Raw genomic sequence first — 17,031 nt, 5'->3', positions numbered from 1 at the left:
CACGGTCTCAGAGGAGGGTTTACATGTGGGAAACACCAGCCACGCGGCCTCCAGCTTGCGAGGAGTAACTGCTGTGATTTGTTTTGCTGATGTAATGCAGACATGCCCAAGTTGAACATTAATTTTCATGCACTGATTACAACAAGATGTACACCCTGGATTAGGCACAAGATCTGTGTGGTCTGCTACGTAAAAGTTCAGTTATTTAAAATGCAGAAAAACATAAAATGGCAATCTTTTTGCCTTCTGTTAGCTTGATGACTAGCTCCATTGCTAAAGAACAAAGATGTGCAGGTTGGAAACCAGCTAATATTATAAACAGTTTTTGTAGATAATATTGCGTTCGTAATGACTGTAGGTTTGGACCTACATTATTTGATTATGTTGCTGCTATGAGAAACAGTGATATTCAAACCTAGGATTTAGAGTGGTTTTTCTCTTAAAATATTTTCCACGTACGAAAATAGTTACACAGAGATAGATCTGGAGCTAAGTCACAGAGGATGCAAGAACCTTGCAAAGGGCTCTTAGGCAATATCAAATTGAAAACCCTAAACTTTTCTTGAGAACATCTTGGAGACCATTCCCACTTTTTCCCGCTGCTGCAAAGAAACAGTCATAATACCACTAAATATAGATATGTACCTCACAATGCTATCTACTCACAGGTGCAGCTCGGATTACCATTTCTAGCGGAGCATAGCACTGAATAGACTTTCCTTTTTTAGCGTTGCTTTGACTTTGCGATTTTCTTTTTTAATGCTAGGTGTATTGGGTTTGGCTCCTGACACAAAACCCTCCAGAAGTGCTGGAGGAGCGGTGGGGGCGGGGGGGGAGGGGGGGGCAGGCGTAGGCAGGAGGGTGGGTTTCAGCCAGGGGCCTGTTGGCACTTCTGTTCTTTTTCCCTGCGTTCTATTTAAAGGCTGCACAAAGGGAAACCGCTGGGCTGTTCACATGGCAATGGAGTGGAGGGAAAGGGGAGAGCAATGAAGAGGAAACACTACCGGCTAGGACGTCACCTCCCCCAATGGCTCGGATGAGGGACGGGGGCCTGACAGGCAGCCTGCTTTCACGGATGGTGGCTGAAGGCTCAAGTCCTTTCCTGGTCGCTAGCCGCAGAGGCCCATCCAACTACCCCAGCCTCACGCTGGAACTGAGAGAATGGGTGCCACCCAACACATGCTTGTACTCATGAAATTTCAGCCCATTTTTACAGCATATGGAAACCTAACAGGAGTCTTTCCTGATGGTGTTTGGAAACTGCTGTTTTCAACTGCCGCTCTTTCTGGTCCTGTTTCCGGCCCTGCCGATGACCAATGTCACTGAGCGTTTTAAACGGCTCAAATCCTTCTTTCTGACCCAGCACACCCACGGGATCGGGCTCCCCTCATGGAGTAACGATGACGGTCCGGCAATGACAATCAAAGAGCGGCGGGGGCATTTCAGAATCTCCAGGGAGGAGAGGGAGGCATTTACAGTCTTGGAGAGCTGCCCCGAGGGTGATGATGCCCCTCGACGGCGGTGCTCTCTCCCGCCGCACCCCGAGCATCCTTTACCTGGTGTGTATCACCACCGTGCATCATTACATCAGGGTACATTTTGGTGACTTGCCGCCAATCTAGTTGAAAGTTACTCATCTGTCTTCTGTGTCATTTCCTTTATTGAATGAGAACCGAACAGAGCCTTTAAGTCGACCCTGAGTTCTTAGGTTGCTAACGGGTTATTTATTTACAATTGGCTCACGGCTGAGTCCTTCCCCACCCGCCGGAGTCGGCGGGTGGCAGTGCGGCTCCGGGCCGGGCTCAGCCTGCTGCATCCACATGGTGTTGTGCCTAACCCCGGGGCCGGGTCGCACCCCCTGCACACAAAACCTCTGCACAGATTGGCACAGACGATAAATGAGGCTCTGAAAGTAGGACCACTATCGCAGCAGCCGTCTGAGACTGTTTCGGACCGCGGCCCCGAGCACGACAGGGACGTGTGTTCTATGCCGAGGTACACACCTCTTCCTCTGAACTGTCACTCGGGTCATTGTCTAGTGAGGCACTCAAGGAGGCCGCCTTGGGCTCCAGGCAGCAGAGGCACAGAGCCAGAGGGAAGGAGAGAGTGAGGGCGTATGGCACTGAGAAGGAGGCGGAGAGCAGGAAGAAGAAGATGAAGAGGACGCAGGGCACCAGAGAGGGTGAGCGGATGGGGAGGTAATGCTGCAAGCTCTGGGGCAGGAGGTTGCTCTCGGAAAGGTTGGGGAAAGACAGGTAGCCATCGTCATCCAGAAGAGAGGGGAAAGACTCGGGGAGCTGCAAGGAGAAGGAAAACAGGGTGGTCCCTCTGCCTGGCTGCTGTTTGTAGCTAAAAGCCACATCGTGGTCCCCCAGGCACGGCTTCCCTCGGCCGTCAGAGTCCGAGGCGGGCTCCCCATGCAGGTGCCCGGGGTCCCTGGCCGGCTCGACCCCCGGCGGGGGGTGCCCGTTCTCCTTACACCTCCTGCGGAGCCCTGTGGGAGATGCAGGGGGAGAGAGGGCTGATGGGGGGGAGGGGGGACATGAGTCAGTGCCAAGCCCGGGTGACTGATGTGAGAGAGACAGCGAGAGAGACAGAAAGCAGCGAACAGAGGTGCAAAAGGACAAAAAGAAAACTGCAATTAGTTAATTTTCTTATGGGTACCGAGAAAAAAATCGTCAAACAAGAATTTCAGCACTAGGGTTGTTCGTGAATTTTAAAGTATTCAAGCTGCATGCCAACGCTGCCACGAATGGCCATCGTTTTCCCATTAGACCCTCAAGTCAAACACAGGGTGGGCTTGAAAAAAAAAATCAGAACCGAAGATATCTGTGGGTAATCTCAATGACTACGTTTCATATGATCCAAAACTTCTGTTTAGACCAACAACTCTAGAAATTTTTAGGATGCTGAGAGCAAATGTAACTCTCTGATAACTTAAAACCAAGACTTTCAGTAACTTCTCCTAATCTCCAGCTACCAGATCTGTTCCTAGGGTTCAGATGGATTAAAATGACAATGAATCCAATTTTTGATGATTAAAAACAAAATCTCTAGCGTTACTTTTCCTCGGTTAGTCAGTTATAGCCAAAGCAGGTGGGTTTCCAAATCAAGAAGTTTCTGACCCCACTCCTACCCGTAAGCAGCTCCAATTAGGGAATTCCACAGTGAACACTGTAGGAACCTTACCTCTCCACAAAGCACCGAGGCTCTTGCGAAAACTCCTGTTTTGGCCCCTTACCCATAACGTACACGGGGGAGCTTAAAGAAGTGGTTTCAAACAAGCTAACTAGCAAAAAAGAATGTGTTTTCTTGTGATGTGGTTTATCAGCATTTACTTTGTATTACTTGTGGTCCATAAATAATAGAAAGATACAATTTCCCCGCCTTCCGGTTTTTTTTTAGAGGAGCGGTAGGCTTAAGCCGCCTGGTTTGAGTCCTTAAGGGGACGATCAAGGCAGGCATCCCCACAAAGGTGCTCCTGGGCAGGGGCACGCAGGCTTCTGCAGGGCAAGTAAGGTTCTTTACACCCTTCCTGGTCCCCGCAGTCTCCGTGACCACAGCCAGCTTTCTCTGCAGGTGGTGGAGGGCCGCTGAGCGAGAGGGGTGGGAGAGGCAAGCAGATGCCAAACAAGACCCAGGGCCAGCGTGGAAGCTGCTATAGCCGAGTTCAAGACAAGGTCACCTGGAGCCTGAAGATGACTGAACTTCTGCTCGTGTGTGTGTGTGTGTGTGTGTGTGTGTGGTCTGTGTGTGTACCCACATGTGTGTTTCTGCCTAGTGTCCTGAGAGCATGGACATTATCTGGCCTGCTTTGTGACGGTTATCCAACCCTGACTTGGTAAATAGAGAGACAGAGGGTAAGAAAATGCACAAATAAAATTATATCATGGATTTAGCAGAATGTAGAAGTGGCTCTTTTTTGGTATCAGACAAGTATGTCTTTTCCTAATACTCACATCTGACGTTAAATGCTGTGCCTTAAACAAGACCCTGCACAAATCTCACTGAGCTGAGGATAATGTACAAGTTACAAGCCGCCTTCTGCCCGTGGAGGCTGCCCCGTCACCTGGGGTGATCGTTAGTGGGGAAACACACCTCCTCTCAAAGGAACTTAGGGACCAGTCGCTTAAGAACTATTTTCAGTAATACATTTTCATCTTGGTTAAAAAATGAGAGCCCTCTACGTTACTTTTTGAAGATAGAGAAGAATGAGATGACGTCTTAATCTTCCATGTTGCTGATTAGAGTGGTTTTTAGAGTGGCTTTTTTTAAAAAAAATTAATTTTATTTATTTATTTTTTGGCTGTGCTGGGGTTTCGTTGTTACGCCAGGCTTTCTCTAGTCGCGGTGCGCGGGCTTCTCATTGTGGTGGCTTCTCTTGTTGCAGAGCATGGGCTCTAGGCACACGGGCTCCAGCAGTTGTGGCACGCGGGCTCAGTAGTTGTGGCTCGTGGGCTCTAGAGCGCAGGCTCAGTAGTTGTAGCTCACGGGCTTAGTTGCTCCGCGGCACGTGGGATCTTCCCGGACCAGGGCTCGAACCCGTGTCCCCTGCATTGGCAGGCGGATTCTCAACCACTGAGCCACCAGGGAAGCCCTAGAGTGGTTTTTAAAGACAGCTTTGCAGTGGAGGAGATGTAGACAGCCCTTCACCTCCTTCAGCACAAGGCCTCGGCCATGGACTCTCAGAAGGCATCAGGGTCACAGTGCTGCTTCCCGGAGGCTCCGCCTCTAAGAGAACAGTCTTCTTGGTCTTTCTAGTCTCCCATGGCATAGATGGCACCAAGTGATGCTGGCTTAGGGATCCATCTCATGTAAACAAATCGCTGATCTTTTAAAATCAAACGAAGTGGGACTGGATCGTTTTGGGGGCAAACGACAAGTCATTTACTTTTACGGGGCACTTAATCATATTTACACATCTCTCAGAATGGAGTGCTGGCCTGGGCCACTTCCAGAACTCATGGGACACATGGGCTTTTCAAGTATATCATCTTCTGATCGTGACCTAGTTAGAACCCACCTTAACCGAAAAGAGTGTAAAAACAAAATTCAGAACAAAGCGCATTTAACAGCAAAAGTGATCCAAATATCCTTCCATTTGTCCTATCCTGTTTTTATTTTTGTGTTTGGCAAATAAATAATCTTACTCTAAAAAGGGATGATGGATTGGGTCATTGGGATAGTCTAACATAAACAGAATGATGATACGTTTGCCAATCTGCCCATTTAGAGGTCACTGTTAAATTCTTATCCAAAGGAGCATTTTTCTAGAGTCCCAGCTGATTCTCTGCCCTGTACTCTGCATCTGAAGAGCCCATGTGCAAAAGAGCACTTCTGAATCAAATTTACCTAAGTTTTAGCATAACCTCTAAGTTATATGGCATTTTTATTCTGCTGTTTCCTTTCACTCTGTACTCTGTACATTCCAAGACCCACTCTTGTTTTTCCATTATTATTATGTATAAACCTCCCGGTGTGTTCTTTGACTTTTAGGGAGCTGCTCTGTGACATACAAAACCCCAAACCAGAAGCAGATTGTCTACATGTTTTCTGACTTTCATTTTCCTGAAAAGTTGCTTTATAGTGATGGACCTCCAGAAATAAACATAATATTTAAAAATAAATTGACTTTTGGATGAAATGAAGTGACCAAGTTCAGTGAATAAAACACCCTGAAGAAATTACTGCCAAGTTCGCCCTCCTGTCTTCCCTTGCAAACTTCGGCCTTAACATCCCTTTTCCAAAACACATCCACTGGCTACTTTGATGATTAGGTTAAGATGATAAGACTGAGAGAGAGAAACACTGGAAACAGTGTATAAGTATGCAGGCTGTGGTCACTCAGCTACCTGCAGTCAGAAGAAGGGCAAAGATCTAGACAAATACACAGCCCTGGGTAGGAGGATGGGGCCAGAAACAAAGAAAACAGCTTTAGTGACAGTTCTGAATTGTGAGCCCAAACAGAAAAGTGTAAGTCACTACCAAACGTTATTTTTAAGATCTACAGACAGGACAGCTGTTGAAAGTCTCATGTAGCACCTCAGTTGTTCAATAAGAATTTCCCGAAAGTTAGAAAGGGCTTTTGCAGAGGAAAAGTGTTGACAGAGGACATACTAATTTAATAATTGACAACATGAAGGTGACTAATGCTGAGATACGAATTAGCCTAAGTCTAATTCACATTCCTGGCTTACGTCCTCAGTCTTATTCAGGAGTTCTTTAGAGAGTGCACAGGTCGGGGAGACAGCGGGGAGATGTACCTTTCCCTTGGGCCGTACGGCAGCGACTGGTGTGGCTTCCTTGGCCTTTTGCCGTCTGTCCTCTTCCTCGTCCCGCTCCTCCTCTGCCTTTTTCTCCGGAGTCACAGTGGTGATCAAGTTGGTCTGAGAGATGCCCTTTGTTGTTATGTACTGGCCAGTACCAACCTCTGCAGCAGACACAGAATCCTTCATGTATATTTCATGGTTTTCATTCACTGATGCTAAAAGCAAATACAATTGGAGAAATAAAGACCAAAATAGTTAAGTCAGAAGACAGACGGACGCCACCGATTGCTCCCATTACAGAAAAGATACCCCCATAAAATACCAGGTTTCTCCTCAAAAGACAGGTCAGCCCTGCAGGTACTCTCATCTAAGCAACGCCACAGATTCATCTTTCTATGTCACCCATAACTGCGTTTAAGCGTGATTTCAATGCTCATCTCTCAAAGCCACCAGAATAATTTCCATCCACTCTCAGGCTCTCTGGTGAGGACGTGTGTGAGGGTGGAGGTGAGTGGAAGGATGGGGGGCTGAGTGGCCACCGAGGCTGTTACCCACAGAGTAACTGGCGGGGCACTAGCACCAGACACTTGGGGCCAGTTCCACAACTAACAGTAGACAGACCACTGCCCTAGTGAACTTGACTTTAAACAGAGCTTTGGAAGTGCCACTCATTAAGGAGCACTGAAATGTTTTTTTATTATTATTACTATTACTACTACTATTAGTGCTTGGAAAGTCTATCACTTCTACAATATAAAAGCTACATAAGTAATAATGAAAAGTAACCATCTGGGCAGAGATTATAGAATTCAGATGGTAACTCTGTTCAACTGAAGTGCAGAAATGTTTTAATTTCTACTGTGCTTTAAAAAGACTACCACGATATGCATACATTCATTCATCTCTAGTATTTTGGGAAAACAAGACAAACGTTGCTAATGAAATTCATGCAAGTGCAAAGCACGCAAACATAAGAGATAACACCCAGGCTTTCGTCCCAGCTGAAATGTCTTAGTGAAAGAGATGCTTAATTTAGTTAGCTTTTTGAAATTTGGTACTCATTCTTTTAGGTTTTAGGTACCATAAAATTTACTGAAATTTAGAAAGGCTGCTTTTCAAATCATAGGCAAAATTTAATCTGCTTTCATATTTTAGGAAGTTTAAAACATAAATGTAAGAAAAAACTCTGAAATCCTTTGAATAGTAAACCATTTTACTAAAATACCTTCACTAAGATATTTTACATCTCTTACTGATGATGAAAAAGCTCAGATGAGACACAGTTTCCTAAAAGGCTTGTTAGTCTGTTCTAATAGAAGATGCAACCTTGCAAAAAGCAGTTTCTATTCCAACATGCAGCCATGGCCCCCCGAGCAGCAGCACAGAAAACATACGAGAATTGGCAGGACCCCAAAGAGTCAGAGACAACACATACTAACATCACTTTTGGGCAGGGAGAAAGAGACAGCGTGGAGTTAGTACATTGATTTCACAATTGTCTTCTGTCTTCTCAGCAATCATTATCACACAGAAGGTCACAAGGAAAACAACATTCACAACTGTGTCCCCTTGGGTTCACATCGCAGGACAGAGTGGATGACATTCGGGGAAAAAAGCTGTGATTCTACACAAGTTCCTCCAACACTGACTTAGAGAACACACACTAGTTTACACAGACTCTTCAAGGAAGAGGAGATGAGGCGCCACCAAAAGACAAAGTGCCATTGTCAATGTGAATTTTTCAGTATCTTAATCTGACTCAAAACGGTCCTAATGAACAGTTTTTCCCAAAAGCTTGGCTCTCAGAGATTCTAAAAACGGGACATTGTTATAGAAGGTAGAGCATGGTAAGACTGACTTCCTAGGCCAGCTCACAAAAGCCTAAAGAATGATTATCAGTATACCTACTGAGATCATTATGATTACATCTGTAACAAGACTGCTTTCGCCTACGTCTTATTCACTCTTCGCAACAACCTGTCAGAGGTGGCCTTGATCCCACCTTACAGATGACGGCTAAAGATGGGTGGGACCTGCAGACAGCACGTCATCCACCCACCGCTGTACAGACTGACGGTCTGGACATCGGTCTGAACTTACCTACGCTAGGTGAGCATTCTTCCCACTTCACTAATATAATGTATAACAACGATACAGCACTAATAACACAATTTTTACTTCCTCTAAGTATCCCTTTGGGACAGTAAAGTCTTCTAAATCAGGGGATCCAGGGAGTTCGCTGCCCTACAAGCCACAGGTGGGTTTTGCGAAATGGAAGGAAGAACTGAGACTCCATGGTGAGTGGGCGGCAAACAAGGTCAGGAGGGAGGTGATACCAGAGGCACCTGTAACTTTTGTTTCTATTTATGCTTTTGCTTATTATTAAAATTGTATACACGTGCCAGAAACTTCTCTTTTTATGTGCCCAGGATAAGTCTCCTATAAAACATCTCACCCCCAAGGTGCTCTGGATTAGGAGGCAGAGGTCTGGCCACAGTCGTGCCCTGGTATCTGGGGGGAATGGTTCTAGGGCTCCCGTGGATAACCCAAATCCACGGATGCTCAAGTCCCTTACACAAAAGGGTGTACGTAGTACAATGAATACACTTGGCCCTCGGGTGTCTGTGGGTTTCACATCTATGGATATAGAGGTTCCGACTTTCCTACAGCTGCCATGTCTCGGAGTAGAAAGCACAACTGCATGTAACTCTGGACAGCCACAGAAAACTGCTCCACAAAACAAAAGCCTGCTAAAAACTCTTTATTATGCCTTAAAAATGCTACTTAAGTGACCCAGTGACTCTCTCCCTGTGGTACTCACACATCTGACTTAACAGTAGAGAATATTTACACAGCAACACTCTCCCAGTCCATCTGGTGTAGTAATTAATATTAACCAGGACACTTTCCTTAGAGCCCTTTGCTCTGTTATTTGAATGTCATCCTTTCTATCAGCTATTATTCACTGACTGATAAAAGTCACGTTTTACTCATAACATTTTTAAAGAAAACAGAGATAAATCTAATGCACAGTTTTCTTTCGGAAACAAATCATCTAAAACAAACCTGATAATCATTTACCATCTGCTGAAAAAAGAAACAAATTACTTGTAAGTATGTGATTACTATATTTAGAATGAGAGCCACCCTTCTCCAAATTCAGGGTGCAAGCTTATGAAAGCTACTTCATTCCCCAAGTACCATTCTTTTGTGTGATTTTATACAAACCCACCAAGAACAGACATTAGACTCACACAGGCACCTTTTTTGGGGGGTTGGTTAAAATTTGCCACTCAGCCGAAGACCAACAAGTGCTCTTCCTTTCATGCCATCCCAGAGCACCTACGTCCATCAAAGGCTCACGATGGTTTCACGCTGCTCGGTAGCCACTAGCGATCATTAAGGGGAGCAGTGCCTACCTCCATCCAAGCTGCGAGACATGGTATAACGTTTGCTGGACGAACGTTCGAAGTAAGGGGCTGGGCGGTCTATCAATGCACTAGCTCTTCTGGTTTGGGCTTGTGTTCTGCCACTGTAACGAAACTTGGAACCCAAGGTAAGGAACTTCTTTGGAGGTGCTTCTGGTAACAACAGTCTGGAGATATTAAAGGAAAAACATCAGCCAGACTATTAAGCCACATACTAAGAATGCTAACTTATTACTCTGCTCTGAAAGGTAAAGTGCTTTGTGTACTCAAGGTTGAACCCTGATTTTATAAGGAAAAAAAATCACTTCACACAGTGTATATCAACTAGGGATGTTGTAGAGAGGCTAGAAGCAAAACAGGGGTGGAGTTGGACTAGACGAATTTGAACATCCTATGGAACTGGAGAGTCTGTGGTTCTACAAACCCAGAGAGCAATTACGTAGGTGATGTTAGTGAAGAAGAGTGATAGTTTATTACTTTGTAGACACAAATCTGGGGGCTTTAGTACTTACTGTATGTGGGCAAAGGGGTGCATGGTATTGAAAAGCTACTGAAAGAGTAAGGAATGGATTGGACATCTGAAGTGGATGTTCTAGAAAAATAATGAAAAACCACTAAAGATAATGAAGGGGAGATGAGACAGATAAGTATCCGACAAATTAAGGAAAATCCTTCAAATTTAGTCAGAGGTTCCTTTAGAAACGGTCCTAATGAACAGTTTTTCCCAAAAGCTTGGCTCTCAGAGATTCTAAAAACGGGACATTGTTATAGAAGGTAGAGCATGGTAAGACTGACTTCCTAGGCCAGCTCACAAAAGCCTAAAGAATGATTATCAGTATACCTACTGAGATCATTATGATTACATCTGTAACAAGACTGCTTTCGCCTACGTCTTATTCACTCTTCGCAACAACCTGTCAGAGGTGGCCTTGATCCCACCTTACAGATGACGGCTAAAGATGGGTGGGACCTGCAGACAGCACGTCATCCACCCACCGCTGTACAGACTGACGGTCTGGACATCGGTCTGAACTTACCTACGCTAGGTGAGCATTCTTCCCACTTCACTAATATAATGTATAACAACGATACAGCACTAATAACACAATTTTTACTTCCTCTAAGTATCCCTTTGGGACAGTAAAGTCTTCTAAATCAGGGGATCCAGGGAGTTCGCTGCCCTACAAGCCACAGGTGGGTTTTGCGAAATGGAAGGAAGAACTGAGACTCCATGGTGAGTGGGCGGCAAACAAGGTCAGGAGGGAGGTGATACCAGAGGCACCTGTAACTTTTGTTTCTATTTATGCTTTTGCTTATTATTAAAATTGTATACACGTGCCAGAAACTTCTCTTTTTATGTGCCCAGGATAAGTCTCCTATAAAACATCTCACCCCCAAGGTGCTCTGGATTAGGAGGCAGAGGTCTGGCCACAGTCGTGCCCTGGTATCTGGGGGGAATGGTTCTAGGGCTCCCGTGGATAACCCAAATCCACGGATGCTCAAGTCCCTTACACAAAAGGGTGTACGTAGTACAATGAATACACTTGGCCCTCGGGTGTCTGTGGGTTTCACATCTATGGATATAGAGGTTCCGACTTTCCTACAGCTGCCATGTCTCGGAGTAGAAAGCACAACTGCATGTAACTCTGGACAGCCACAGAAAACTGCTCCACAAAACAAAAGCCTGCTAAAAACTCTTTATTATGCCTTAAAAATGCTACTTAAGTGACCCAGTGACTCTCTCCCTGTGGTACTCACACATCTGACTTAACAGTAGAGAATATTTACACAGCAACACTCTCCCAGTCCATCTGGTGTAGTAATTAATATTAACCAGGACACTTTCCTTAGAGCCCTTTGCTCTGTTATTTGAATGTCATCCTTTCTATCAGCTATTATTCACTGACTGATAAAAGTCACGTTTTACTCATAACATTTTTAAAGAAAACAGAGATAAATCTAATGCACAGTTTTCTTTCGGAAACAAATCATCTAAAACAAACCTGATAATCATTTACCATCTGCTGAAAAAAGAAACAAATTACTTGTAAGTATGTGATTACTATATTTAGAATGAGAGCCACCCTTCTCCAAATTCAGGGTGCAAGCTTATGAAAGCTACTTCATTCCCCAAGTACCATTCTTTTGTGTGATTTTATACAAACCCACCAAGAACAGACATTAGACTCACACAGGCACCTTTTTTGGGGGGTTGGTTAAAATTTGCCACTCAGCCGAAGACCAACAAGTGCTCTTCCTTTCATGCCATCCCAGAGCACCTACGTCCATCAAAGGCTCACGATGGTTTCACGCTGCTCGGTAGCCACTAGCGATCATTAAGGGGAGCAGTGCCTACCTCCATCCAAGCTGCGAGACATGGTATAACGTTTGCTGGACGAACGTTCGAAGTAAGGGGCTGGGCGGTCTATCAATGCACTAGCTCTTCTGGTTTGGGCTTGTGTTCTGCCACTGTAACGAAACTTGGAACCCAAGGTAAGGAACTTCTTTGGAGGTGCTTCTGGTAACAACAGTCTGGAGATATTAAAGGAAAAACATCAGCCAGACTATTAAGCCACATACTAAGAATGCTAACTTATTACTCTGCTCTGAAAGGTAAAGTGCTTTGTGTACTCAAGGTTGAACCCTGATTTTATAAGGAAAAAAAATCACTTCACACAGTGTATATCAACTAGGGATGTTGTAGAGAGGCTAGAAGCAAAACAGGGGTGGAGTTGGACTAGACGAATTTGAACATCCTATGGAACTGGAGAGTCTGTGGTTCTACAAACCCAGAGAGCAATTACGTAGGTGATGTTAGTGAAGAAGAGTGATAGTTTATTACTTTGTAGACACAAATCTGGGGGCTTTAGTACTTACTGTATGTGGGCAAAGGGGTGCATGGTATTGAAAAGCTACTGAAAGAGTAAGGAATGGATTGGACATCTGAAGTGGATGTTCTAGAAAAATAATGAAAAACCACTAAAGATAATGAAGGGGAGATGAGACAGATAAGTATCCGACAAATTAAGGAAAATCCTTCAAATTTAGTCAGAGGTTCCTTTAGGATTTATCAAGAAATCTGGCGGCAACAAACTTGAAGGAATAGAAAGTATCTTGTGGTCACATTCTTCTTTCTAACAACCTTTTTTCAGTGTAGGTGATTCCAGTCATTCTAATTCTTCCTTAGGAAAAACCAAAATGATCTCTACCCACCTGAAAAATGTATGGTGTTCTACACACACTTTCCATAAACGCTTGGCCGCTCTATGGTTGGGCAGCTTAAACCCGATGGTGCTTTCAAATTGTTCAAACTAAATTTAAAAGACATATTGAAGAGTAGAGTGAAGTTTGGAATCATAAATAACATGAAAGCAAATAATATACAAAGTCAAAATACTACCCACAAATTTTTTCTTAACTCCCTACATCAATTGCTCTACAGAGATTTCATGCAGGTGATACCAGAGGCACCTGTAACTTTTATTTGTTTCTATTTATGCTTTTGCTTATTATTAAAATTGTATACACGTGCCAGAAACTTCTCTTTTTATGTGCCCAGGATAAGTCTCCTATAAAACATCTCACCCCCAAGGTGCTCTGGATTAGGAGGCAGAGGTCTGGCCACAGTCGTGCCCTGGTATCTGGGGGGAATGGTTCTAGGGCTCCCGTGGATAACCCAAATCCACGGATGCTCAAGTCCCTTACACAAAAGGGTGTACGTAGTACAATGAATACACTTGGCCCTCGGGTGTCTGTGGGTTTCACATCTATGGATATAGAGGTTCCGACTTTCCTACAGCTGCCATGTCTCGGAGTAGAAAGCACAACTGCATGTAACTCTGGACAGCCACAGAAAACTGCTCCACAAAACAAAAGCCTGCTAAAAACTCTTTATTATGCCTTAAAAATGCTACTTAAGTGACCCAGTGACTCTCTCCCTGTGGTACTCACACATCTGACTTAACAGTAGAGAATATTTACACAGCAACACTCTCCCAGTCCATCTGGTGTAGTAATTAATATTAACCAGGACACTTTCCTTAGAGCCCTTTGCTCTGTTATTTGAATGTCATCCTTTCTATCAGCTATTATTCACTGACTGATAAAAGTCACGTTTTACTCATAACATTTTTAAAGAAAACAGAGATAAATCTAATGCACAGTTTTCTTTCGGAAACAAATCATCTAAAACAAACCTGATAATCATTTACCATCTGCTGAAAAAAGAAACAAATTACTTGTAAGTATGTGATTACTATATTTAGAATGAGAGCCACCCTTCTCCAAATTCAGGGTGCCAGCTTATGAAAGCTACTTCATTCCCCAAGTACCATTCTTTTGTGTGATTTTATACAAACCCACCAAGAACAGACATTAGACTCACACAGGCACCTTTTTTGGGGGGTTGGTTAAAATTTGCCACTCAGCCGAAGACCAACAAGTGCTCTTCCTTTCATGCCATCCCAGAGCACCTACGTCCATCAAAGGCTCACGATGGTTTCACGCTGCTCGGTAGCCACTAGCGATCATTAAGGGGAGCAGTGCCTACCTCCATCCAAGCTGCGAGACATGGTATAACGTTTGCTGGACGAACGTTCGAAGTAAGGGGCTGGGCGGTCTATCAATGCACTAGCTCTTCTGGTTTGGGCTTGTGTTCTGCCACTGTAACGAAACTTGGAACCCAAGGTAAGGAACTTCTTTGGAGGTGCTTCTGGTAACAACAGTCTGGAGATATTAAAGGAAAAACATCAGCCAGACTATTAAGCCACATACTAAGAATGCTAACTTATTACTCTGCTCTGAAAGGTAAAGTGCTTTGTGTACTCAAGGTTGAACCCTGATTTTATAAGGAAAAAAAATCACTTCACACAGTGTATATCAACTAGGGATGTTGTAGAGAGGCTAGAAGCAAAACAGGGGTGGAGTTGGACTAGACGAATTTGAACATCCTATGGAACTGGAGAGTCTGTGGTTCTACAAACCCAGAGAGCAATTACGTAGGTGATGTTAGTGAAGAAGAGTGATAGTTTATTACTTTGTAGACACAAATCTGGGGGCTTTAGTACTTACTGTATGTGGGCAAAGGGGTGCATGGTATTGAAAAGCTACTGAAAGAGTAAGGAATGGATTGGACATCTGAAGTGGATGTTCTAGAAAAATAATGAAAAACCACTAAAGATAATGAAGGGGAGATGAGACAGATAAGTATCCGACAAATTAAGGAAAATCCTTCAAATTTAGTCAGAGGTTCCTTTAGGATTTATCAAGAAATCTGGCGGCAACAAACTTGAAGGAATAGAAAGTATCTTGTGGTCACATTCTTCTTTCTAACAACCTTTTTTCAGTGTAGGTGATTCCAGTCATTCTAATTCTTCCTTAGGAAAAACCAAAATGATCTCTACCCACCTGAAAAATGTATGGTGTTCTACACACACTTTCCATAAACGCTTGGCCGCTCTATGGTTGGGCAGCTTAAACCCGATGGTGCTTTCAAATTGTTCAAACTAAATTTAAAAGACATATTGAAGAGTAGAGTGAAGTTTGGAATCATAAATAACATGAAAGCAAATAATATACAAAGTCAAAATACTACCCACAAATTTTTTCTTAACTCCCTACATCAATTGCTCTACAGAGATTTCATGCTATACACGTTCACTCATTAAAAAAAAAAAATCTCATATCTATCTCCTTAAAATGCTGCAGGTACAGATAACCACATTATGCATGTAGTAAATGTTTCACGTACAAGCATGAATCTTATGAAAACTAAATGCAAAAAACGAAGAATATCTGTATTCCTTCCGGAGACCAATTTGTCCTGATCTGATTTTTAAGCCTAATCTTCATAGTTTCTCTCTGACATCATGACTTCAGCTGGAACGCACAGAAACGAATAAAATATTTACAGTCTACAGCATTCTCAGGATGACACTTTCTCCTTGTATCTGGTCTGGAAATACGCACATATCCTAGGTATTTGATGACTTGGTATCAGATACTGCTGATTCTATTTGTGCATTCTAATATGGATTATCATGTTAAATGCTAACATCTCTCAATATTATACAGTCGTCCCTCAGTATCCAAAGGGGATTGATTCCAGGGCCCCTGTGGATACCAAAATCTATGAATGCTCAAATCCCTTACATAAAATAGCATACTATATATGCATATAACTTATGCAACCCTCCCATATACTTTAAATCATCTCTAGATTACTTATAATGCCTACTAACACAATGTAAATGCTAGGTCAATAGTTGAAATACAATGTGAATGCTACGGAAATAGTTGCCTGCATGCAGAAAATTCAAGTTTTGCTTTTTGGTACTCTCTAGAATTTTTTTCCCAAATATTTTCAATCCATAGTTGGTTGCATCCACAGATGCAGAACCCTGGGATAAGGAGGACCGACTGTATAAGGTCAGGGATTGGGAGAACACATTTTCCTATTTTTCAGCATGTAGAGTTCAGATGATACTCCATCAGCCATTTGCTTTTTCAGGGTGAGATAGCTAACTTCCTGAGTAATATATTTTAATACTACTATGGCAGATACTCAATAAATTTTTTTAATTTTCTGAAGACAGGATACATCAGGCCACCAGAGGGCAATCATCTTAAACAGTAAAAGGCTTCCCAAAAGAGCTCAAACCCCCCAGACTACTGGTATAATCGATAGCAAAAGTAATTTATGTGGCAAAGAACCAAGGGGAGGGGTCCTGTGCGAGGTATGTGAACTTTAGCTATCCTGGACCTCTGTTTCTTGTTCATTGAGTGGGACTGGCCAGGAGGAGAAGGGGAAATACATCACGGGTGGCTCTAAATGCAGTTGCCGTCCCCATTTTCTCCCTTTCTCTGACGTTCCTGTCCAGGGACGGTCATGAAACACACCCCCGTCCAATGGACCCAGTCAACCGACAAGCCAGAGGAAGGGACCTTGACTAAACCATCCTCCATTTATTCATCCTGCATCTCACATGGACGACACGCCATGCTAAGGCCAGGGGTTTTCCAGAAGAGTCAGCTAGCTCTTCCCGGAAGAAGTGGGAAGCTGGGAAGATTCTCTTACTGCTCTGTCCTGCTCAGCACAAGGATGAGAGAGATCCCAGCACTTTCTGAACGTTTCTCTCTCTCTCTCTCTCTCTCTGTGCTCTGTATCCACTTCTTCCAGCTGCTTCAGAGCCTTCGTGCCACCCGTAATTCCTTCTCACTCATTCTTCTCAGCCTATGAATATGGTTGTAAAAAAGGGGGGGAAAACGACTATCTCTGAGCGTGTTTCTGCGGAACCAGAATCACTGCTAAGTGTCAGGAAGGAAAGCCGCTGCTA

General features: G+C 43.8%; 1 protein-coding gene across 1 annotated transcript in view; it reads right to left on the bottom strand.

Annotated features, from left to right (window-relative positions):
* The window catches only part of EPB41L3 (erythrocyte membrane protein band 4.1 like 3), a 145,541-nt gene that overhangs the window by 21,469 nt on the left and 107,041 nt on the right, over positions 1-17,031 (bottom strand). Inside the window, exons 10-13 of the mRNA XM_055080499.1 lie at positions 15,104-15,201; positions 14,247-14,422; positions 6,264-6,484; positions 2,004-2,567 (exon numbers count right to left, since the gene is read on the bottom strand). Of these exons, the coding sequence (XP_054936474.1) occupies positions 2,004-2,567; positions 6,264-6,484; positions 14,247-14,422; positions 15,104-15,201 (1,059 nt within the window). The remainder of the gene's footprint in view (positions 1-2,003; positions 2,568-6,263; positions 6,485-14,246; positions 14,423-15,103; positions 15,202-17,031) is intronic.

The sequence above is a fragment of the Physeter macrocephalus genome, chromosome 19, assembly GCF_002837175.3.
Source record: "Physeter macrocephalus isolate SW-GA chromosome 19, ASM283717v5, whole genome shotgun sequence".
In the NCBI taxonomy this organism is placed as follows: Eukaryota; Metazoa; Chordata; class Mammalia; order Artiodactyla; family Physeteridae; genus Physeter; species Physeter macrocephalus.
The sequence above is the reverse complement of the archived record's forward strand: the minus strand, read 5'-3'. Positions and strand labels throughout refer to the sequence as shown.